Raw genomic sequence first — 26353 nt, 5'->3', positions numbered from 1 at the left:
GAAAGGCTGTTAATTCTCGATTATTAACTTCCTTAATGAATTCATATAATTATATTTTCGTAAATTGTTTTTTTCCTATTCCTTTTATCAATTCGTTTGCTTATTTTTTATTTCCTACCATTAAAAATACGCTAAAGAAATAAAAAATGGATGATTATACGGCAAACAGTATCGTTTTTATTAAGTTACAATAAAACAATTACAGTCTAATAATGTTAAAGAAAAAAATATTTCGTTGAATATTTGTGAAGACAAATCTTCCGTCTTTCTTAAATACTCTTGATAAAAAATTTAGTTTTAAAACCGCCTTCTTTTCTCCGTCATGAGTTTCAATCTATGTGAAATAAATCGAATCGCATAAAAGTATTTATAATTAGTGCCGCGTTTTTCGTTTAGTTTACTTATATGGTTTCATCTGTTATTGAAAGACTAAGGTTAGTTTTGATTGTATTCAACGACAGGGAATTTATTATTGTGTCAACCTTTTTTTCGAGATGGTCGGGTTCGTCATGGCGGCGTTAAAAAATTGCTATTTCGGTTCTCGCTCTTTATAAAAATAGGACAGAATTTGTAGTTATAATTAAGAACAACGTTTGAGAAGATAAATTATCTTTCAAGTTTTCTATTGTCCATTGAAAGTAAAAGCGCTAATTAAAAATATTTCTCTGTAAATTCCGTCTCTGATATTTGATAAGTTACTTTGTTTTCTGTTTAAAAACTTTTCTAGTTTCTTTCAGTCTACTTGTAATATTTCTTTTTAATTTTAATGTATAAAAATCCAAATTTACCTGTATTTCTATTAAATTCTTTTTTCATAATTTAAATATGTATTAACTAATTATTCATTACCCCGGCTCTTTTGTTATATATACCTGTAAAAGAACATGTGAGTGATTCATTATCAACGCCAGCAAAAACTGCTGAAAATAAATCGATGAAAATTTGTACTACTATATATATGTCTTTACGGTGTAAAAGCACACTAAGAAAAAATATTTTGAAATTCCAAGTTTAAAGTTAAAATTTATTTTTTATTTTTTTTTGAAACCCGGCTATTTTTGTTTTCATTTCTCGGTACAAATGAAGAAGATATCTACTTGATTTTTGGTGTGTGTAATCTTCATTTGAATATCTCGATACCAATTTCTAAATTTTTCAAATTTCGACCTTTTTGAAGGGATGAAGAAAAGAGTACAATTTAAGGTGTAAGAAAGAGATCAAAATTTTGAAAAATGATTCCAAATTTTTCTCCGATTATACTAAACGAGATATTCATTCAATTTGCCTTAAAAATACTCTTCAGATAAATGTTAAAAATCATTTTCGCGTTTTTTTTTTTTTGTTTAATTTTGATTTTTTAAGGGGTGCGACGGTGTACGGGACGGCGGCTTAACCAAAACTGCCACTGCTACTGTGTGTGCGATGAAGCTGACTGCGCCTGCCCCCTGTAACTTGACAAAAAAAAGATGAAAAAAATTAAAAGAACCAAACAAAGTACGGTCACCTCTTAGTGGTATTTGTGTCGGGTAAGGCTAAGAACCGGGAGAAATACCTTTTTACCCGAACGAAGGGCGGGTAACCGTTAACAGCTATAACTACTATTTTTACGATGGAGGCCGACTATTTTGAAACCCGCATTTTTCAGATCACTCAAAGTTTTGAATCCTGTATTGACCAACTGTTGTTTTGAAGAAATTACAATGATAGTTTTTATAAATTGAACAGGCTTTAATTTTTATTTATCATTATTATTTTCACAAGCATCAGAATATATATTCGATGACTTATAAAAGCTATATTTGTAAAAACTAATGTGGACGCGTGAATTTTATTGTTATATTTATAACCTTTTTTTATGCGAGATGATAATTTTGCAATGTCGTATTTTTGTCCATACTTGGATTCACTTAACAGAATCCGTTCTCCGATTCGTTTAAATAATTAAAAATGTATAAGTTTATTTTTTTATTGATGATTAATTCATTATCTCGATCCTTGTGCATGGAAATACATGAAAAAACTTCCGTACTTGATCTGGATTCGAAGCCAGGACCTTCCGGATGAAGATTGAGACGCTACTACTCTGCCACGGAGATGGGTTATTAATTAATTTCAATATATATTTTTTATCTTTCTAAACTTTTTAACAGATCCTTTTTTAGTCGTAAATGAATTGGAGGTTTTATTTTTTGCAAGTTTTTATCATATTCCGTTGGTCATTCACCTTTGTATATAATAATAGTTACTGCTCGGTAGATAATAGACCGACTGCGGTGCTTATGTAAATCAATATGTTCATACAGTCATTAAATAGGTCTCATACGGTTGTATAAGTAGCTTAGTGGTTACAAATGGGAAGCTTCAGTTGTATTTGATTATCATTTGCGTATTATCTTTTTTGAAATTAACGTTATTATTTTGATTGAATTAGAATCCTGATAATTTTTGTTTGTAATTTTCGAAGAAGTCACTTATATTGTATAAAATTCGTAAAAAAAAATCTTTAAAAAACAATGAAAACTATTATCCTTCTGCTTCCCATTGACCAATGGCAGAAGCAAAACCATCGGATAAGTTTCGTTCACAATCTATACTTATACATTTTTATACTTTATGCTTTTAACGAAATATTGTTATGTTACATCAATTTTACATTAGTGTTACCCCAAAATTTTCTTTACAGACGGAATAAAAATCGCTACAAAAAATCGCCAAATGATTTTGGCGATTTTATTAAGAATAACTGTCCAGTTAATATTCAGTAGTTTGTATGAATAGCACAATTGCTGCGCTTCGCTTACCAGTTGATGAAAAACGGGTTTGACCCATCGGTTAGCTTTTATTATGTAATTTGTTTTTATTGCAATATTTATATTTCTAGTATGTTTTTTGTTTGCATGTGACATTCATTTTATATCGACATGCATTTTATTTCTCTGAATTTCAGATTTCAGATCTAGAACTTGAATTTATATGTGAAATTTAACCGTGAAGATGATCTGAATAAAACGATTGATGATAGATTCTTACCAGAAATTAAACTCGAGATCAGGTTTTTTAAACTAATTATCGATTACCTAAACCAACAAAGTTCTTAATCAAGATGATTTCTAACTTATTTTGACGAACCTTTTGTGTTTATGTTCTATTAGTTGATAAATATGCCTCCTATATCTTTTCATTTTTCAAGTTGACTTCTAGAAGGCAGTTGTGCGCTACCATCAACAGATCGAAACCGGGTTTACTTGCGTCCCAGATGATCCTGGGTCGGATCACTTCTTTGCGGTCGAATGCTCTTCTCGGAGCAACTTTACTTTTCCGTCTCCGTGAGTCAACTGATACCGATTGAATCCACCGTGTCAAGATTATAGCCTTGCACGAAACTCATACCGATGAAGTACGCGTGTCTCTTGGGTGGACGAACTGAACGTGTATAGTTTGCAGTTAAAATGCTAGTTGACAAAACATCATTTGATAATCTTTTAAGGAAGAGAAGCCTGTGTAGGTTAACACTGTGTTAACCTGTCACTGTGACAGTTGTCATCGAATCCGGTTAGGTTCTACCGGGAGGAACTGTGAAACAGGTCCTAACGGGAGGAACATGACTTTGTAAGTATCTTTTGGGTAGTACAAGTCGCTTGTCGTGCTAGTACCGTGCTTGAGAGCCGTTAAGAGTATGCTAAAGTTATTTTTATCTCATCGCTGGTATTATTTTTTTAGGTAGATTTCATAAGAAAGCTATCGTAATGGGTACCATGATTTGACTTCCGAAAAATTTCGACATATCTTCGTGTTTCACATCGCCCATACCCCAAAACCAGCTTATTTGTGTGTGTGTGTGTGTGTGTGTGTGTGTGTGTGTGTGTGTGTGTGTGTGTGTGTGTGTGTGTGTGTGTGTGTGTGTGTGTGTGTGTGTGCGTATATATATATACACACACACACACACATATACATAAAGTATAACGACCCAAAATCTTGGGGTCGAGTTCTTTGATGGGCAAAATCGTACCATGGGAGTGGAAATGAGGGGGGATTTTCGAAAAAAAAACGAAACATCGCTATAACTTTCGTATTAAATAAAATATTGAATTCGTTTAAGTTCCTACTATTTTTTGGATAAGGGCCTAAAACTTATCTCTTGATATCACTAACCATTGGCCCAGGGGGTGGAAAAAATGGGTTTCGAAGAAATATCATACCTCCAATAATAGGCACATTATCGGATCGGTTTAAAATGGTCGTTAGTCCTTTAAACATTACCTAAAACTTTTGTCTGAAACAATTTTTGATATGACCAACCCTTACAACAAGGGATGACCAAAATCTTGCTGGAATTGTAAGAAGATGGGGCTTTCGTATGCTAAACATGTGAAACTTTTTTCACATGTAACCATTGGTCGTACTGAGTAAATTTGAAGTTCTTACCTTTAAGATGGAAATATTTTTTATCTCCTACTTAGCGCCGGTGAAATCTACCTCCGCCTTTCGGCGTGCCGAAAGGGATTTTTTCTTTTAATTTTTTCATATTTTTTTTGTCAAGTTACTGGCGGTTCTATGCCACCAGATATAGGAGACGAGTGAAATTATTCATTTACGAATCTTGTACTAGTCCTGGGAATAATTGTAAATTCCTAGGGGAAAAACAATCTTTGTTGCAGCGCATGTTTAGGTGGTCGAGTCAAAATCATTGATCAGCGTTGTGTCGTTTCCATCTAGTTAACAATTCCCGAAAGGAAAAAACTGACTGGGCTTCCGCTGCCTGGAGAGGCCTTATGAGTTTTATTTTGGCCGAAATTGTTTGTCTATCAGTCCAGGTTCATCTGAGAGTAGATTTTCCTTCTCCAACACCACCCGTTTTCCTAAACGTTGAATTTATTCCTCGGATGTGTAATTGTAGGTCTTACCCGGTAAGTCGTACAACAACGACTTACCACAAGGATGCGTGACGTGTACGGTCCGTGAATCCTTGATATGATTTTGCGTATGTGACGACCTACGGACCGGATTACAGTTACTGTCCGGTAGACAAAGAAGTATCCAAACAAATGTCAAGTGCTACCTGCGTTGAAATATCTTGTTGCGGATTTTTTGGTCATTAAACCACGGTCTGTTAAATTTTTTAAATTCCACTTGCTTGAATAAATGTCCGAATCACTACTGTTTTTCTTTTAAAGAATTTACGTGAGGCCTTCTTTTCGTATTCAAAAATGGTATTTTAAGTTATTTCATTACTGAATTTCATCAATCAAGGTTATGATAAAATTAGCTTGATGAAGTTTTATTTAAATAATTTTTGGCGGCAGTAATTACGTAATATTAATTCAGAAGGCGATCAAGATTATGACTTAATTTCTAATCAATAATCAACACATTAATCTATTGAGATGTATTTTTTATTTGTACATGAAATATTTTGTATATATATATATATATGTGGAATGAAATGTTGTTTTTATTTATGTTTGAGTAATATCAGTAAATATATTGAATAATGTTTATTTTTCAAGCGGTTGTTTGTGTAGATATTTTAAATAATTGAATAAAATATGTAGAAAAACGTGTTTATATTTATTGGGAAGGATTGCATAACTGGAATTATTTATTTATTTAAATTTTATTTGTTTAGTCTTACAAAGAATTATTCTAAATAAACTCTTTAATAATTATAGTTAATAAACGTATGTCGAATTTTAAAAATTCGTATAATTATTTATTAACCAGAAAAATATTTATGTAGCATATCTGTTCGATGTTTCACTTCAGTTCATATATGAATTAAAAAAACCGTTTTTGTATGACTCCCTGCATTTTGTTAGTATTGTAGCATTGATTTTTAATGCTTTGTGGACATGAATGAGTTGAATAATATGTTATTATTTCCTGTTGTTGTTCTTTCTCATTTAGAGATAAGTTGTAATTTCATCCTAGTATAGGATGTATAGTAAACTAGATGGTAACCCACCGGTTGGTCTACTGGTGAACGCGTCTTCCCAAATCAGCTGATTTCGAAGTAAAGAGTTGTAAGGTTCAAATCCTAGTAAAGGAAACTAAACTTTGATACGGATTTGAATACTAGATCGTGTATACCCGTGTTCTGTGGTGTTTGGGTTTTAGTTAACCACACATCTCAAGAACGGTCGACCTTTTCCTTTTCTTTTTCTTGTTTAGCCTCCGGTAACTACCGTTTAGATAATTCTTCAGAGGATGAATGAGGATGACATGTATGAGTGTAAATGAAGTGTAGTCTTGTACATTCTCAGTTCGACCATTCCTGAGATGTGTGGTTAATTGAAACCCAACCACCAAAGAACACCGGTATCCACGATCTAGTATTCAAATCCATGTAAAAATATCGTAAGAACGGTCGACCTGAGACTGTACAAGACCACACTTTACTTACACTCATACATATCCTCATTCATTTTCTGAAGTAAATACCTGACGGTGATTCCCGGTAGGTAAAGAAGAAAAAAAATAAAAAGTAAACTAGGTGGTAATTAGATATAGACTTTTTCTAACTGAAATTCACTTTCAGTCGGTAATATCTCATGAGTTAACTTCCTTCTATAGTCAGGTCGCTGTTTGAATTGACGTATCGTAAGCAGTGAAACTTTTCGTTTGCCTATTTAAGATCGGCGAAACGAGTTATTTTTAATTTGTCTTTCATTTTTTCTTGTTTTATTTTTTCGTTAAAATTGTTTGGTATGCTGTGTTACAAAATAATGTATTGTTATCTACTTTTAAATAAATGCAGTTTTGTAACGAACGATTTGAAATTAGTAATGCGATAATTGAGGGAGAGGGAGAGAGAGAAAGAGAGACAGTGAGTGAGGGAGATATGATATCTGTGTAGCAACTATAGCACTATGTCACTGCGCATGCACCAAATTCGTACGACCTACAGCTGTGTAGCGTGAAGCCTTCTCATTCGATTATTGCCACTCCAGTTTCTGTAGACATATTGTTCTGGCCGTGGTCTTCTTCGGATAACATCTTTTTTTTTTGCCAAAAAAATGATAAGTGTTTTATTAGAGCAATGAATTGTCATGAAATTTCATATGAAACATGGAAAAACCGCTACTGAAAGTTATCTTTTATTTAAAAAAGTATATAGCAATGAACGTTTATCACGTGCTCAAGTTTTTTTAGTGGTTTAAGGTTTCCTAGATGGCCGAGGAGACGTTGAAGATGATGTTTACCCGGGTCTTGTTTTTTCGATATTTATGGGATTCTCTACCTTCACTGGGTTCCTGATGGTCAAACTGTTAATCAGTATTAATATCTTGAGGTCGTTCCTCATCTTAATGAAAAAATAAGAAAAAAAACGACCCGAATTGTGGCAGAACAAGTCATAGGTGACAACGACCGGCTCACACTGCATAGTCTGTCAAGACGTTTCTAGCTAAGTATAACATATCAGTGTTAGACCATCCGCGTTATACGCCTGACCTGGTACCATGTGACTTTTATCTGTTCTCCAAGGTCAAATCTGCATTAAAAGGAACAAAATTTCAGACCGTTGAAGCTGTGAAAGAAAAGGCGGCACGCGTCATGAAAGAGCTCACAGAAGAAGACTTCCAGCACTGTTTCGAACAGTGGAAAATTCGCATGGAGTGTTTTAGGGGTAGAGGAGGGGTGTATATTGAAGGGAATAATGACTAAATATGTGTAAATTTAAAATAAAATATTTTACCGCATTAGTCTCGTTATTTAATAGCCAAACCTCGTATATCTGGTCTTTTTAGTTACTTTTGCAGTTATAGACCTAAAAATTCTACAACTAATATCAGGTTAACTATTTTCCCGCTCCTTCAGCACGTCATCAACACGCCAAGTTTTGAATGTAATCTTATGAAAATATATGTAAAAATCAAAATTCATGGGTTTTTTAAAAAAAAAAAAGGAATTTCGCATAATTCATGTTATGTTGTTGATTGTTTCGAGCGGTCAAGTTTGTGGCACTTAACTAAATTTTTGAAATAATATTTTTAGAATAATTTTTTGAATTGCACATAGTTTTTTCTGAAGAAAAAATTCACTTTAAAAGTAACTACCGTAAAAAAAAAAAAAATAATAAAACATTGCTGCTACGTTTTTTCCGTAAATAAATTTGTTTCATTTTTTTTTTTTTTAATTTTTTAAAGACGGATTATTATGATAGGAATTGTTCTGCCTTATTTTCGCCAAAATTTTTCTTGACTATAATAGCATCTGATAAAAGTTCTTCGAATTAATTGTTCTTTATGAAATCCCTTGACATTTAACGAGGAATTAAAACCGAACGAACGACTTACGGTAGATAGAAGTATGTTATTATGATTTGCTAATGGGTTGCGTGCCAAGCGCATGTTTTGCATGTAATGACGTTTGTCTGGTCACGTAAACAATGACTACTAAGATGACCTTAAAAACGTAGACATTATATACTTGTTTTTCTACACATTGCTGCGTGTTGAACTTGTTCTTTGTACAGTATTTCCTTCACGTTTTTATGTTTAAAAGTAAACTAATTAATATTATTAAAAGAAAATTTCCTAATTTTAATATTCCTAATTGGTTTTAGCGATTTGTTTTTGTGAATTTACTTTTATATTTTGAATAATTTATCGATTAACAAACCGGTTAGTTTGTGTGATAATTAATTACGACGATTTATTGTAAGAGATCTGTGATTATTAGAATTTATTCATAAAATTTAAATGCAAACGTTATAAGTAAAATATTAATCTGAAAATTTGGACAAAAAATTACACTGATTAAACGGAGGTCACCTGTTTTCAGGAATGATGTTTTTTTAAGTAAATAGATATTTACATATTTATATAATAAATAACTAAAGTGTAAATATAATGTAACCAAACTTAACCTACGTTCGCTTCGCTCGCTAGTCAAGGTTACCGAGCGTAGGTTAAGTTTGGTTAGATTGTATTTATAATTATATATTTATTATATAGTTTTTTTTTTTAAAAAACATCCTTCTTTCTGAAAACAGGTGGCCTCTGTTTAATCAGAAAGTATCGTTTTTTTATTCGATTTGTGGTAAATTTCTGTACTCTCCGTGCAGTTGGTTTACCGTATGGTTTAACTGTGTTGTTCATAATAACTTATATCGTGAAAGTGCTGGGTTATTCTTTTATATTTATTTCTGTTTCTTGTTCGATCAGTCAAAAACAGTAGACACCGAATTCGCGGGTGTTTCTTTTTTCTTTTGGTCTCTAAGGTATACGTTATAAAAAAATCTTCAAAATGAAAATATTATGAGATAACAAATTTTTTTTTTGAAAACCTTTTCGAAAGTGACCGGTTCCTTTCTGTTAATTGAATTTTAAGGATAGACAATTGTTGTCTTATTTTAAACTTCATCGTCTTATTCTATGTCTCTTGTACAATGTCAGTTTCCATTTTCTTCTACTTCCACCTATTTTGAGTTATTGATAGCTCCCATTTTCTTTCAGTTTGTTAAATCTTTTCTTTAAATTAAAAAAAAAATCTTTTCTGGTATTATTTCTTTTACCTTTTGCACCTTCCATCCTCTGTTTCTGTGCACATACCAATCCTTTCAGCACTGTTTAAATTAATCCTTCACCTCTCGTACGTCTAGTTTATTAGCCTTCCTATCTGAATTGTTCTAATTAAGCTGCCATTTTCGCTCATTCTTCAATTATTTCATTTTTACTCCGTTTTGTTTTTCCTTTTTTCGTAGTATCCGTGTTTAGCATTCCAAACGTAACACTTCAGATCTAACTTTATATTACTACATAGTAATAGTTTTTTTCTATAAAATCTTTCATTAGCTATTAACCTATTATTGAAATTTTTATTTTATTTTCACTTCTAAAATTTTCTCTTTAAAAAAAAAGTACAGTATCTTAACTACTCGGATTATTTTACTTTTCAATTATATTTTTTAACGTAATAAGTTTATTTTACTCTTACTCGTTACTATCAAAATAATTTGTTGAAGTCCACTTCTACAAAAAAATTATACAGTTTTAGGTTAAAATATTCATCAAGATGTACCGTTTGTTTCGAAATGAATGTTTTAAAGCTATATAATATTTCTTAAATTTCACGTACATCGATTAATATTATACATGAAATGAAAAAGCAATTCAAACAGTTTTAGCTGTACGCAAACTCATAAAATGTTTCCCGTACTTTCCGCTTGAAAGCGCTAATAGCAAAGATGACGATCCCCAACAGAAAGTGTTCTGTGTTTTGCAGTTTCCAAAGTGTGAATCTGTAATTACCGTTCAACGTGCGTTCCGTTGTGATCCTCGAGTGTCAATAACATTCGTTGATGGTGTAAACAGTTTGAAACCACCGGCGGTACTTGTAAAGGGTAAGGTACAGGACGACCGAGTGTGTCCCAAGACGATGTTGAACGTGTAAGATCTTTTGTGCGTAGTCCTATTAGGAATCCATTAAGAAGGCAAGCCGCGAATTAGCGATCCCAGTGACGTCTGTGTGGAGGGTTTTAAAGTAACTCATACAACTAACTGTGTCATATCATTTCCAGCTGTTACAATCTCATTAGCCTATAGAATATGGTTTGCGCGCTAGCTTCGCAAATGAAACGATGCACCGTTACTATGAAGACTTTATCGTGTCGTATTCTGTGACGAATCAACATTTCATGTTAATGGAAAAGTAAATGCTTATAATTTTCGTATCTAGTGATCAAAAAATCCTCACGAATTATCGGAACGTGAACGAGACTCCCCAAAACCAAATGTTTTTTGTGCCGTTCCCGACGGCAAGTTTACGGGCCGTTCTTTTTCGCGGAAGTAAGTGTGTTTCTTTTTCCTGTTTAGCCTTCGGGAATTACCGCTCAGGTATTACTTCAGAGGATGATTGAGGATGATATGTATGAGTGTAAATGAAGTGTTATCTTGTACAGTCTCAGTTCGATCATTCCTGAGATGTGTAGTTAATTGAAACCCAACCACTAAAGAACACCGGTATCCACGATCTAGTATTCAAATCCGTGTAAAAATAATTTACTTTACTAGGACTTGAACGCTGGAACTCTCGACTTCCAAATCAGCTGATTTGGGAAGACGCGTTCACCACTAGACTAACCCGGTGGTTGAAGTAAGTGTGTTTAGAATGAACTATCTTGATCTGCTACAACTATGGCTCTTTCCTAAACTGCCATACGAACCGCAGAACTTTATTTGGCAACAAGGAGGTACGCCTCCTCGCTGGCGTAATGCTGTACGTGATCGGCTGAATAAAATTCTCCCCGACCGCTGGATCGGTCGCCGGGGACCAGATGACAGGGCTTGTTTGCCTTGGCCTCCGCGTTTACCCGATCTGACCCCGTGCGATTTTTTTTCTTTGGGAATTTATAAAGGATGAAGTGTATGTGTCACCGTTACCATCTAATCTAACCGAGTTGAGTCACAGGATTGAAGCAGGTGTCGCATCAATAATTCCAGACTTGCTTATTAAGGTACGGGATGACCTCTGCTATCGGCTGGATGTGTGCCGTGTGACGTATGGTGCTCACATTAAATACTAGGAAAATAGGTACCTGCGATTAGATTTTGTTATCTGTGGAAAATGCCACAATTCATTAAAAAATTTGTTTCTAAAAAGCCAATCCGGGCAAAATCGGATATAAAATATTAAAAATTATAATATGGATATAAATAAAAGTCTTGTTGGTTTATTTTTAATTTCTATGCTACCAGAATCAAATTTAATCTATAAATTACCCTTATTTGCTTGATATGGGAAACTTTTCTTACTTAAATGTATTTTATGTATTAAATAGGAAGGATTAGAAAGCCCTTCCTTCTTTAACCGGTAAGCTCAGACCTCATGTTAAACCCCGGATTGGAAATACAATTCTCAGATAGACCCGTTTCTCTCGATCGAATTGTCCGAATAGTTCGGCCGCAATTAGTTTGAAGATCCTGCATCCTTACGACAAAACTTCTAACCAAAAGTAGTAGATCGCTCTATCACTTTAGGAAAAAGGATTGACAGTAAGAAAGGGATTATATTACCGTAGAGGGATCTTAAACAAAAAAAACTCGATTCAAAAGAATGCTTATAATGTCATCATTCCGCTCGTAATCCTTTGGGAAATATGACTTATTTACTTGGGGATGGTAGCATAATATTATTGACCAACATTTTTCTTTCGATGAGCTTAGATATACCCTGCAACAAAAATAGTTTTTCTTCAGATACTCAACATTTACGCGGTCTAGAATTTCTTTAACTTAGCCTATTTGAAAAAAGGTGTGCGTTGAGAACGTACTTGTAATTGACCGAACCGTATAAGTTTTAACCAAATATCCGTTGGGGTTACCCTTTCCATTATAAGCCGTAACAGTAGGAAGGGGAAAAGTTTCGTACTGTTAATATCTCGTTTGTTAACTGTTACATTCGGTAAGGTACCGTTGATGAAATTGGTAGAACAGGATTCTAATTAGAATAAAGTAAACGTTTAAGTTATTTTTACTTGCTTTTTTCTAACTCACAATGTTTTTTTTTCATGTTGTCCTCAAATCTTTTATCCTTAATTTAACATACTTTCTAATATTGCCGATTGATGAAATTTTGCACAGTTACTAAGGTCGGGTGATAATACATTATTCCACCATTACCTTTGCAAACATCCCGCCGTATGGGGCTGAATTAAGGGTGCGGGTGTAAAAATTGCAGAATCTGCAAAACGGCTATGCAGGGTTTTTGGGGTCGCAGATGACAAATCCGATAGCCGTTTGACATAAAAAATTAAAAACTTGGTACGGGAGTTTTTTTTGGTTTTGAATTTGACAACATTTCATCACTATATATATATATATATATATATATATATATATATATATTTATATATGTACAGATGATTTTTGGCGGGCAGTATGTTGAGACACACAGCTCCAATTAAGTAAATGAAATAAAAACTTCCCTATGCAAATATTTTACTTTTGTTACTGTGTATAGTAAATGTTTGATTGAAAATTTGTTTGATATTTTATAAATATATTTGAAAATTCAATATGTATTATCTTTTGAAATCCAAATTAACCTACTAATTAAACTCGTGCAATGTATGTTAATAATTTGATTTAAGTATGACTAGAAAGTAAAGAGCAAGTTTTTAAAAATTTTGAAAAACGTTTGTAATATTATTATATTTAAAATTCTTTCTTTGTGATGATTGTTTATTTTAACAAATTTCTTTTAAAAATGCAATATTGTGTATTTCAAAATATTTATTTTACCTTAATGTATGAAAAAAACTAAATTTCTTTTATGTACATTCCGTAATACAAATGTTTTTATTTTTAAGTTCCGTATCGCTAAACTATGGTATAATATCTTTTAAATTGTTGTATGCATAGCATTATTTTCGTATTTACAAAAATGAAACGCATGCGAATTGTTCATTTTCAAACCATAAATGTTAGCGTGTAGTTTTATTTATTTATTTACATAGAAAACTGTAAGGTCTTGTAAACGGTTATTAAAATGCAGTTAGATGTACGTTCGCTGTAGAACGGGTCGCGTAAAGAATTAAAACATACATTTAAAATCTAAACACTCGTCAATAGTTATAACGACGCTATTTGTAAAAGTTACCCTGAAATAAAGTAAAATACACTTTGAAAAAATTAATTTGTTTGGTCGTTGCTCGTTCCGGTAAATAATGGTATCGAAACCATTCAAATGTTATGAAATTCAAAAATGTAGTAATCCAAATCAGGTCTTTAGTAAGCAGAAAATAGACGATATACTTCGAATTGGCTCCCGGATGAGAAATTTATTTTTTTGCTCGAGCGAAGTCTGCGAGTTCCGGTGTTGTGTAAACATTACAATCTACAATAAAACCTTAATATTTTTACGTCTTAAGTGATTAAGCGTGTGTGCATAACATCTTTTATTTATAACATTCCTTTAATAAAGAAAAAAAAAAAAAATCCCTTTCTGTACGCCGGAAGCCGGAGGTAGATTTCACCGGTGCTGAGTAAGGGATAAAAAAGATTTTTACCTTAAAGTTAAGAAAAACTGCAAAATTATTCAACACGACCATGATTGCATGTGAAAAAAGTTTCACATGTTTAGCATACGACAAGCCCCATCTTACAATTACAGCAACATTTTGGTCATCCCTTGCCGTTAGGGTTGGTCATATCAAACATTTTTTTCGACAAACCTTTTATGTAATGTTTAGAGGACTAATGACCACTTTAAAACGATTCGATTCTGTGTCTATTAAGGGAGGTATGATTTTTTCTTGTCTACGAAACCCCATTTTTTTCTATTCTCTGGGCCAAGGTGGTATCAAAAACCTTTACTTAGATAAGTTTTAGATCCTTATCCAAAGAATAGTAGGAACTTTAAACGAATTCGATATTTTACTTAATAAGAAAGTTATAGTGATATCTTGTTTTTTTTTAAAAAGCTCCCCCATTACCACTCCCATGGTCCGATTTTGCCCATTAACGAACTCGACCGAGATTTTGGGTCGGTTATATTTTTTGCATCAATTTGAACGTTATTAAAATTATGGCAATTATCGTGTCCACAATAAAGTGAAATGTATATATATATATATATATATATATATATATATATATATATATAAAACTTTTGAATTGATTGTGGTTTTGGGGTCTGGGGGATGTGAAACGCGAAGATATGTCAAAATTTTCCGGAAGTCGAATCATGGTACCCATTATTATAGCTTTCTTATGAAATCTAAATAACAGCCGCCAGAGAATTACACAATGCTTCAAAGTCTGCTTTTGGCATTTTATTTCAAACACGTGGTAGGTTTTTTCGAATATTAATGACTTAATTGCATAATATTTCGATTATAACTCTAAAAAACACCGAAATATTCAATGAACAGATTTAGATCTGATTTGATCTTAAAAATTATACAATGTTGTATGTATAATTGAGAGGAAAAAAATACAAATTCTTAGTAAAAGTGTTGAGCTCCAGTTGATGATTGCTAAAATAAAATCAAAATTTTTTGTAAACATTTTTAATATCAGCCATAACTTGAAAAACAAATTTATAAAGTATCAGAAATCTTAAAAAATTCAAAAAATGTTTAAAATTCTTAAGTCGGGTACCATGGAATCCTCTTTTTTAAAAAAACTTTCCGATGTTATCTACATTAACACTGGATACAATTGGATTTAAGTTTAGAAAAATAACACTGGATACAATTAGGATTTAAGTTTAGAAAAATAATATGTTTTAACTTACGACCAATTCAAGTCCCAAACGTTTATCTATTGAAACAATCATTTACTTCAATAAGTCGGCTCGATTTGGTTTAATGTTATGCAACAAAGTTTAAAAATGACTTTAAAACTTTGGATTTAAAAAAAAAACAATAATTACCCCATCTTATTAAAATTAAAGCACAATTTTCTATGACTCAAAAGTAATTAATATTTATACAAAAAGTAAAAATATTAAAATGGTGAAAACTATCCTTCGTCTGTTTTTTAATCTTGCCCAAATTTAATGCCATCAATGGCCCTCATATAGAAATTTTTTGAGTTGTAGAAGAATTTATGTTGAGCCAGCCCGAAGATATTAACCCACCGGGTTGATCTGGTGGTGAACTCGTCGTCGCAAATCAGGTGATTTCGAAATCGAGAGTACTGAGGTTCCAATCCTAGTAAAGGCAGTTACTTTTATACAGACGGAAATATTTGCGGTTTAGTCTCCGCAAATATTTATAAGGAAATCTTGTAATCGTCGCTTTAATTTTCTGTACTACCTGTCTCGTTAAAACTGATCTGTATCGGACACGTTTTTGGTCAACATCGAACCTGTTTCAAAAAATTCTTTAACTAACTTCTGAACATTACTTTACACCGGTGCTTCCTTTTCAAATTTTTCCCTGAACTTTCGCCGTCACTCAACATGAGATTTCATCTCTAAATAAGTTCCCATCACGAATTCAACATTTAACTAACAATTAAACGCGGTTACGTAGTCTTGTTCATAAGCCAGTGCTCCACAGATTGGCAATACTCAAATGTGCAGGCAATAAATAGTCTTTCCCTTTCCAACTCCAGTCGTACCAACATCTTCCCATTATTTTACCCATCTCACACCAATGTATGCGTTTAAACAAAAATATGCACTTAGTATATAAACTACTGAGTGTTGGGGCCTGTTTTAAGTTGAAAATCCTGTAGTGAATCTTTTTTAAAGGAGTATATAGAGGCATGAAGTAAGACCCGTCGGCTAATATTTAAATATTAGCGGGTCTGAACAAAGTATCACGCATGAAGGGCCATCTATCGGCTATTTTCAAAGCCATTGCAGTTCTTGTTTTGATAGAGTAGTAGTTTGACTGCCGATGAATGCAGACCGCAATGTCCGCGACAATCGTTTCTCTCGCCGGTTGTGAAGTGCGCGCTGTGATTCGATTTTTGTGCAAAAGGATTTTCAGCTACTAAAATTCATCGGGAGTTGTGCCCGGTGTATGGACTTACAGTAATGAGTGAAGGAAAAGTTAGAGAGTGGTGTCGAAACTTTAAAAATGTTCACACAAATGTGCATGACGAAGAGCGGAGTGGCAGGTCCAGTATTCAGTCCGACGAAATCGTTGAACAGTCGTTGTGTGCATGGTTGTTACAAAAAATGCTCACCGACCAACTGAAAGAGTAAAGTATGTGTAGTAGACCACCGTTTTTGGACGGCTATCGACAAGATGGAGATAATTTGTTTTCCCACATTGTTACGGGCGACGAGACGTGGATATCCTTCACCAACACAGAATCGAAACAATAGTCAATACAGTGGCGCCATTCAAGTTAGCCGAAACCGAAAAAGTTTACGCAGTCTCCGTACTCGAGTCGAGAAATATTGGCTACCGTTTTTTTGGGACGCAAAGGGCGTTATTTTGGTTGATTTCATGGAACTTGGATCAACAATCACAGCTGATGTTTACTGCAAACGCTCACCAAAATGAGATGTGCGATCCAAAATCGACGACGCGTGAAACTGTCGTCTGACGTAATCCTCCTTCATGTCAACGCGCGTCTCACACCGCTACCTTAGGCAAGAAGGATATTCAAGATTTTCGTTGGAAACTTTTTGACTACCCTCCATATAGTCCTGACGTTGCACCTTGCGACTACTTCCTCTTGTTGCATTTGAAAAAGTGGCTTGGTGGACAACGGTTTGAAAACGACAAGGAACTCAAAACTGCCGTTGTCAACTGGTTCAATTCCCAGGCGGCGAACTGAATGGCGATTATGTGTAAAAGTGAAGTAGATATGTAGTAAACTACAATTCTTTCCTCACGAGGTTTTTTTTTAATGACCAAACGGTTCTTACTTTATGAATATGCCTTGTAAATCTTTATTTTTTCTTACTTATTGTTTGGTTATTTATTATTAATAATTAATCCGTTATTACAATGAAGATGTTTGTTTTGAAATCGAAATGCACATTTAGGGTATTGTTTTATTGTTGTGGGTGGTTCTTTATCTTACTATTACTTATTTTTATATCTATTTAAAAACGTAGTAATATAGTAAAAATATACGTGTATTTCTCGTTATTAATTATTTCTTTGTTGTGAAATTTTTTTCTGATTGTACTTGTTATATAATTACTATTAAATTTTGTTTATTAGCGTAGTCTTTATCTATTTTATTCTCAAAAACGATAGTAAGTACTCGTATTTTAGTTATCTGTTTTTTTTTTTTTGTTTGTTTTTGTATAAAATACGTATTTAAAGGGTCAGTTTTTTTATATTTAATTTATATGAACCGTGTTATTTAATGCTTGATAAAATTGTTTGGAAATTTTTTTGTTTATTATAAAATATATTCTTAAATGTAGAATATCTTTGCACGTGATTTAATTTACTACAGAAGCTTGTTCTTAGGAATTTAATACTTGTTTTTTTTTGTTATATACACATTATGTAATTGTGACTGCAGGTGGTATTCAGATTAAAAATTTGTGCGGTATTTGCATTCTCTATATTTTATCGGTTGCGATTGGAAGATATGTTTGTTAACTAACGCCTGCGCATCTGTTACCGATAATCGATTGTGTGAGTTCTGTTGTGTCTATCCGTTGTGTGTGTATATATGTGACTGAAGTCAGATCAGCTGTTGACTACATAATTCGTGACTCCTGAACAGTGGCGCGGTACGATGCCTACGCGTAACTGATCTACTGTACTCGTAACATACTAGACTCGTCCAGTACCGTTTCCAGTGTGTTGCATGCGTACAATGGGATCGCATGGTGGTGTTTTTTCTTTTATTTCATTGCTTGTGGTATTTATTTTTTTCCGCAATGTTTGGTTTAGCAACAGATTGGATTCTTCAGCTTCCAACGTCAGTCTTATTTATTTATTTATTATTGTTATTACTATTATTATTATTTATTAACTTTGAACCGGTAGTAGTACTTCAAATTTATAATACAATGCTAATGTTTTTGTTTAAAAATTCACGTGGTGTTACATTTTCTCTTGATATCATATGAATTTTTGTACGTAGACTTACGTAACTTAAAAAAAATAGTTTATTATCATAACATTTAGGTATTGTTTTTATTTAATCTGTTTACTTTGTATATTTTTTACGGCACCTTATCTTACAAAAAAATATTATCTCGCATATATAATATTCTTAATAATTTAAAAATTTATGTAACGGAACATTTTTGTAATCGGTTATGTATAAACTCCTTCCACTTATTATCCTGTAAAATGATGTTTAATTCGACTGAGAAAACAATTATCTGGTGAAAACAGATGAATTTAACTGTTCTTTGATTCATTTTCCGACGTGGTTTGGGATTTTGCACCAATTATTTCATCTAGATCGTTAAAATACATATTTGAGCCCGTAGAATTAATGATAGCGAAAAAAAGTGACCTACGGATATTATGTGTGTTTTTATTTAAAATTACTTAAACAACTTCTGTATAAATGAAAATTACGTGTCTTCTTTATTTATTACATTTCAGATCTTTTTTTTAAGGTTCTGGTTTATTTATTGGCATTTTATATTTTGAGTTCGTTACTTTTTAATAGTGTAGTGAATCCTTATAACTTAGTCTTACTAAATATTATCCGTACTACTGCGTATTAAAATAGGTCTTCCTTTTTTTTTTATTAATATAATATTTCAATATTGCATCATATCCCATGATTTTTAAAGATCTTTATTAACAGGTTGTGTTACTTATTTTTCAACTTTGGACAAGTATATTTATTCGGCTTATTCAAATTAGACTTTATACAACTTTCAGCTTCCCTTGTGAATATTCTTGTTTGAATTTTATTCAGATTAGGCAAGTATTTATTCTCTAATCAAGTTAATCGTTCAGGAACCCCAGATTATATTCTTTGACAATAAAATTTTATATTTTTATGTTAATTATTTTGTTACATCTATTTTAGTATAATCTAATCCTGTGTAAACTATTCATTTCTATTTGCTTTTGAGAATATACATTATTATTGCTCTTGTTTTGACTTAAAACAGTATTTAAAATCTTGTTTTCTACTACAGATAATTTTATCCATATCAATATTAAAGCCGGCGTCCGTGGCGCGAGTGGTAGCGTTTCAGCCTTTCACCCGGAGGTCCCGGGTTCGAATCCCGGTTAGGCATGGCATGTTCACACACACTACAAATCATTCATCTCATTCTCTGAAGCAATTCTTAACTGTGGTCCCGAACAAAAAAAAAAAATTCTATAATTTTTTTACTTCCTTGTACCAAGTAAAGGAAGTATTGTGATCGCGAATAACGTCGGTTTTCAGATTTCAACGGAAATATCCATTTTATTTATCCCTGAATCCATTTTAATTAGTTTCGGTGTGACGTACATATATATGTATCTCGCATAACTCAAAAACGATTTGCAGTAGGATGTTGAAATTTTGGATTTAGGTCTGTTGTAATATCTTTTTGTGCACCTCCCCTTTTGATTACAATTGACTGAACCAAAAGTGTCCAAAAAAGTTCAAAATCCAAAAAAATTAGATTTGGACTTTTTTTTAACTGTAATAATAAGCCATCGTTGATGGTTTTTCAACGAAATATCATAAGTGGTACTTATTTTCATTGGTTCCAGAGTTATAGCCGAATAAAATTCTAATTAATTAAATATTTGGATGTTACAAGAGCAATGTAAATTTCGAATCGACTTAATCTCTTTTTTTTAACTTTTTTAAATTTAAATATATTGATTTGTTAATTATTAGCCTCTGATTGTAAAAAAAATTACGATAAATAATAATTTAATTACAATAAAAAAATATCTGAAATTATTAACGAAATAAAATTTTATGAACTTCTCATTAAAAAAAAAAAAAATTGTGTATATAATTTAATAGGCGTAAAGGAAGTTATGTGGTGTCCAGATTTTTTCTACTACTAGCACTTGCACATGATGGCCTTATGATCAGAACACGCTTTAGGGCAGTGAACAGATCTCTTCTTTTTTTGTCTTTAGCCTTTAGACACAGTAAATATTTTGTTTTCTAACCGTTGTTTTGTCGTTGATCCTACACCAAAGCATGTTCATCTTTTCAGGAGTATTTTCTCTTTTTTAACGGCATTATTGATCCCAGAGATTATAGTTTTTACTATATATATATATTTTAGCATATTTTTATATTAAAAGTACATATTTGTATATATTATTGCATATTACTGTATTTGAATATATTACTAGCTACAGAGCGCCCTTGTTACGCAGGTGAAATATATAACCTTTTTCTAAACAAATGGCCATTGTTATTTTTACTTTACTTTACTTATTTTATTTTTTGTTACTTTTACGGGATCGCTCGTACTTTTTTCAGGAATTTCCATGTTTTCAACTGCTTCATTTTACGTATACTTCATTTTATTCATCGGCTTCAAATTTATATTTTTCTTAGTTCTTAACGACTTGGCAAAAAATCTTTTAATGTTGCAGATACGTTTATTATTAAATATAAAAACATGAAAAACGTTCCTTAAACTATTACAAACTGAAAAGCGTTACATTATGAGTTCTACAGGACGCCAAATCAACTTTCATCGATAACAGACATGTTTCATTTAACACATAGATGTGCAAGCAAAATTTTACCGTGAACGTCCGAGTTAAAACTAAAATAATGTTGAAATCTCAATAGTCTACCATCAGAGTAGATTCGACAATAAAAAAAGCGTTTGGCTTACTCTAGCGCCCCGTCTTAGTATATTAACTCTACGATTAACGATGTAGTTAATCCACTCAAGATAAAACAAACTCGCTTTTAGATGTTTTAGTTTAAATTTAGATATAGCCGGTAGATTGTAAATTAAAGAGAATAATCTTCTTAATTGCCTTTCCTCCTGTTTTACGTATCTATCTTCAAGTTAATCGATTACAATTCAGTATTTGTGATTCCTTATGTTCGGTATCTGGATGGAGACGAATTTCAGGACGTATAATACAGTTTACTTACAGTTAACTCTTTTGTATTACTCAATAAAATAATTAAGCCTTCTATATTAGGTAAATGCTACCCTAGACTACTCTCATCATTGAATTTTGTTCAATTAATTCAGGATTTTATTATTTAAGGGACGATTTATACATTTTAACGTAAAAATCAAAATCATTTTATCAAAATAAAAATGAAATACTATTGAACCTTTTTTTATTTATTATTTTTAAGGCGAATAAGTATTAATCATTATGCCACTACTTTGGGTTAATTCATTATAAATTTTAACCGGGAATCAAACTTGGACCTTCGATGTAGCAGACGAGCACGCTATCGCCTGTACCGTTGACGGAACACTATTAAACCTCTCTTTTGAAATTTTTATTTCTTGAAAAAATTATTAAACTTTTGTCGCATTGGTTTTCCTTGTACCGTTACTTTATAATTAGAGAAATTTCAGATATGCAATATAGAGCGAAGTTTGATGCCGGTTATCAATATTTTCCGGTGATTGAATTGTAATATATTAGACGTGAATATAAATTCTGATGATAATAAATGTAAATATTTTACATGCAAAAACGAAGTAGTTGTGTTTATTCGTCTATAAAAATGATTAAAAATATAATAATTTTAGAAAAATTGTGTTTAATAAAAACTTGTATCCGTCCAGTACAAGCTTGCAAATGTAGCTACATTTGCACAAATAGAAATATTTGCATTGTTGGCCCTAACAGTCATTTTTCATAATCATCTGTAAGGGTGTTGTTGCAAGCCACTATCAAAGTAATAAGTATAATCAAACGTTTAATCGTCTTAATCGATCACTAAACGTATCAGGGTAGTTATCTAATGTTTTGAAATCTGTAGCAGATGAGTCATCGCGTGAAAACATGACTAACAGGTTATCCGACTCCCCGTGTAGGAACGGATGCTACAGTTCTATCTCTACATTTCAAAGAACGGTATTCTAATTGAAAGACCAACGTTCTTTTAATTCTATACGATTCATCTCCTTTGTGTTACAAATGTTGAAACCGAAATTTCAAGTCGTTAGATAAGCGGTTATAGAAAACTGTGTTTTTTATCTTGAGAGTTTGTCTAAACGTTAGGTCGGGAAATTCGATGAAAAATTGTCGATTAATAAAAAAAAACATTTGGGTTCACAAAGTGCCAAGTTTTGGAATTTTTAATATTGCTTTGCTAATCAGTGTATACATTTTTGACGGTTTGTTTAAAACATTAATAGCTACGGTAAAAAATCGACGCTAATCTTATATTATTTACGTTTAAATTATGGAATTTCACGTCATTATTGAGATTTCTGTTTAAAAAACTTATGGAAATTAAAAAACCTGCCCTGTCTGACTACTTTTCTACCTAATACTTTACGCCCATGTGAAACGCCAAAGGTAACATTATTTAATAACTGAATTTTTCTTATTGTCTTCGTTTTATTTGGGGGTTTTTGGACCAACTTCCTTGTACGAAGTAAAGAAAGTATTACGATCGCGAAATATTTCTGTTTTCAGATTTCAACGGAAATATGCATTTTGACTAGTTTTGGTGTGACGTCTGTACGTACGTATTTCGCACAACTCAAAAACGATTAGCCGTAGGATGTTGAAATTCTGGATCTAGTTGTGCACCTACTCTTTTGATTACAATCGACTGAACCAAAAGTATCCAAAAAAACCCAAAATCCAAAAACATTTTGAATTTTTTCTTAACTGCAGTAATAAGCTCTCATTGAGAGCTTTTCAATGATTTGTCATAAGTGGTATCTATTTTCATTGGTTCCAGAGTTTTAGCCTAATGAAATATTTGGATCTTAGGGGAAGGCACATCGGTTCGAATCAGATTTCATCTCCTTTTTTATTTTTTTAACATTTTTTTTTTTAAATTAAATTTATTGATTTATTAATAATTATTAACCCGTGATTGTAAAAAAGTGATTACAATAAATAATTATTCAATAATAACAATAAAAAATAAATAAATAAAAAAAAACAGAAGTTATTAATAAAATAAAACTTTACATACTTTTAAAAATGTGTATATATAATTTAATGTAATAGTATATGTGTATATGTAATAGTTGGTGAAACATCTGATTATTTAATATTAATTGAAAGTTATAATTTAGAATCGTATTATTTTTGGATTTTCTAGTTTAATTTCTATTTAATTTTATGTAATTAGTGTGGAATTTCTGTTAATTTTATCTACGTTAAAGTTAACTACTGAGTGACTAAAAAATAGACCCTCACAAGAACAACATAATAAATTTCAAAAAATTCTTATTTTTTAGTTCATTACTCCTCTGATTTATTGTCGGACAATATTCTCCCTAAGTCGCAGTTGATAATAATTTCGTTTATTTGTTCTTTATTGCCAGTCCTTTAATCACTCTTTGGTTTGATATAATTCTGATCCTAATTTGTGTACATTTTCTGTAGTTTTCAAGTTTTTTCTTCCTCTATATTTATCATCTTCTCTTAATCTTTTTATTCTTTCGTTGTAAAAAATAAAAATAATAAGAAAAAAATCAGTAGTTATTAATGAAATAACGTATTATGTACTTTAATTTTTTTTAAATGTGTATGTGTACTTTAATAGTCGTGTAAGTAAGTCATGTGGTATCCACATCAGATTTTTTAGTTATCGATCGTTTTCTCCATTTAGAAAGGATTATTAAAAAAAAGCAAACTAAAAACTGTTATGCTTTCTTTTTCTTATAATAATAAGTTAAGAGAGATCGGATTCTTTTTACCGATTTTTCGATGAAAATTTTCGGTGAAATTGAATTTTCTTTTCGTATTCAGGTATGAGGAGTACAAAAATACCATTCACTTAAGCGTAAGTTCCATACATGTTATATGCACACGCGCACATACACAAATACACAGTATATATGCCTGTGTATAAAATTTGTGCTCGAAAATCTCTAAAACTACTTGATCAAATTCATTGAAATTTAGATATGCTGTAGTAGTGTATCTGAAGTTGTGTATGAGAAAATCTGATGAAGATCGGTTGAGTCATTCTTCATTTACACTCAATTTAAGGTCGGCAACAGACAGTAGTGAGCAAGTTAAAACTTTATGTTTGTGTGTAGGTTCTACTCTTTATTTTTAATTATTTCATCAATTTACGGTTATAATGTTAAAAGAGAATATACAGGTAAAATACTACACAAGTTACTATACTATACACAGGTAAAAAGGAAAAGGTGATTCATTCTAACCGTCAAAATATTTCTGTATCTACAATATAGATATACTACGTTACTGACGAGTCACTTCCGTCCGTCTTTATAAGCGATAAAATGTTGCATTGCAGTGGAAAAAATAAATCATAATAGCCGATATGTCATTACTACAACCGATGTAATTTTAAACAATACACATACTGTATTTATGTATTAACTGCGTACCAAACCAACCAAGAGACAACTTTTTGGTTGCTGTATCCGATATGTCATTATATCCCCCGATATCACTATAAACAGTACTTACTTTATTTTAATAAAAAAAAAACAAAAAAAAAATTGTTTTCTCGTTTAAAATTTATGTTTTGTATATTTCTTGCGCAAAAACTTATACAAAATAAAATAAAGAAAAGTCGGCTTTCTTGCGCAGAACATTTGTTAATTTATTCGAAACTGTGCATATTAATCAGAATTATACTTACCTCTACTTTTCATAATTTTGTCGTTAACTTTTTAATTGTACACGTCCTGTGTGATTACGGCTTCGATTATCCCGACGTCATTCTCTGTTTTCACTCAACCTAGCTAACATTATACTCGCCGACAGACATTTGAAATTTAGGCTATCAGTTTGAATAAAATGTTATAATTGTCGGTGTTTTCAACTTCCCTGCAAGATCCTTTATTTGCATTACCGATTTTAACACGGTTAATCGCTGTTTATTTTTACAATTCTTTGGTCCGTAAAAATTGGCGCCAAACTGATCATAAGTTTTTGTATTAGTCGCCTGTTGCTCTTCGATAACTGTATTGTTTTAAGGGCTCTTATTCCAATTAAAATTTAGATTAATCTTTTGTACTAACACTATTTAATGTTAACAGATTTTCTGTTGAATTTTTTCCCCCCTAAATTATATATTTGGAAAGTAGGTCAGAAAAAATAAATGGTTTCGCTACCCAATCAAAATTTCAGAAACTGGTTTTTTAATCCTGCTGGTGATTCAAAAAGTCGAATTTAAAAAAAAACGTAGATTTTTATTCAGGATCGATTGAAGTGTCAATTTGTTTCAAAGTTAGCTTCATCAGTGATACTGATATTAGGCCATTTGAAATTGATATTTTGTTAAAGTCTATTCAGCTTATTCGGTATCGTTCACATTATTCATTTATTACATATTGTAACCTTATTCAGCTTATTCGGTCTCGTTTATAGTTCAAAAATCGAATTCCATTTTTGAACTCTGGAAGTTTCTTCAGGTACAGGTAGAGCGTACATTAATTCTTTAATGAAAGGCTTCAAAACCTAATGTAACGGCTTCAATGTGTGGAACTAGGTATCCGTAAGCCGAGTCTACTTTTTATCCAGCGATCTTAGAGAAACTTCTCGTACAAATTTGAACTGTTATAAGGTAGTGCGATCGTTTTGTTGATAATGAAAGCGTCGTTATTTTATTATTTCGTGTAACCCTTGAAATGAGAAAATATTCGTTGTGGAATGAATGAAAAATATATGACGACAATATATGACAAATATATGACGGCGTTTGATGGTCTCAAAAAAATTATATTGTCTGTATAATTGTACGTTTGCGAAGGACACTGACATTTTTTTACGCGACAGAATAGGTCTTAATAAAGTTATCTGGTGCTAAGAATAAATTGCACGTTTATTGTGCGAATCCTTACCGTAATA

General features: G+C 31.9%; 1 protein-coding gene across 9 annotated transcripts in view; it reads left to right on the top strand.

Moving 5' to 3' along the window:
* Positions 1–26353, top strand: part of AMPdeam (AMP deaminase) — a 253902-nt gene that overhangs the window by 124769 nt on the left and 102780 nt on the right. Inside the window, exon 1 of one of the 9 annotated variants that reach the window (XM_075367433.1) lies at positions 18111–18347. The exons of the other annotated variants lie outside the window; for them this stretch is intronic. Within the exon in view, the coding sequence (XP_075223548.1) occupies positions 18253–18347 (95 nt within the window). The 5' untranslated portion in view covers positions 18111–18252. Of the gene's footprint in view, positions 1–18110; positions 18348–26353 lie in introns of those variants that run through there. 9 annotated transcript variants of the gene reach the window in all.

The sequence above is a fragment of the Lycorma delicatula genome, chromosome 5 (genome assembly GCF_047948215.1).
Source record: "Lycorma delicatula isolate Av1 chromosome 5, ASM4794821v1, whole genome shotgun sequence".
NCBI lineage: Eukaryota > Metazoa > Arthropoda > Insecta > Hemiptera > Fulgoridae > Lycorma > Lycorma delicatula.
The sequence above is the reverse complement of the archived record's forward strand: the minus strand, read 5'-3'. Positions and strand labels throughout refer to the sequence as shown.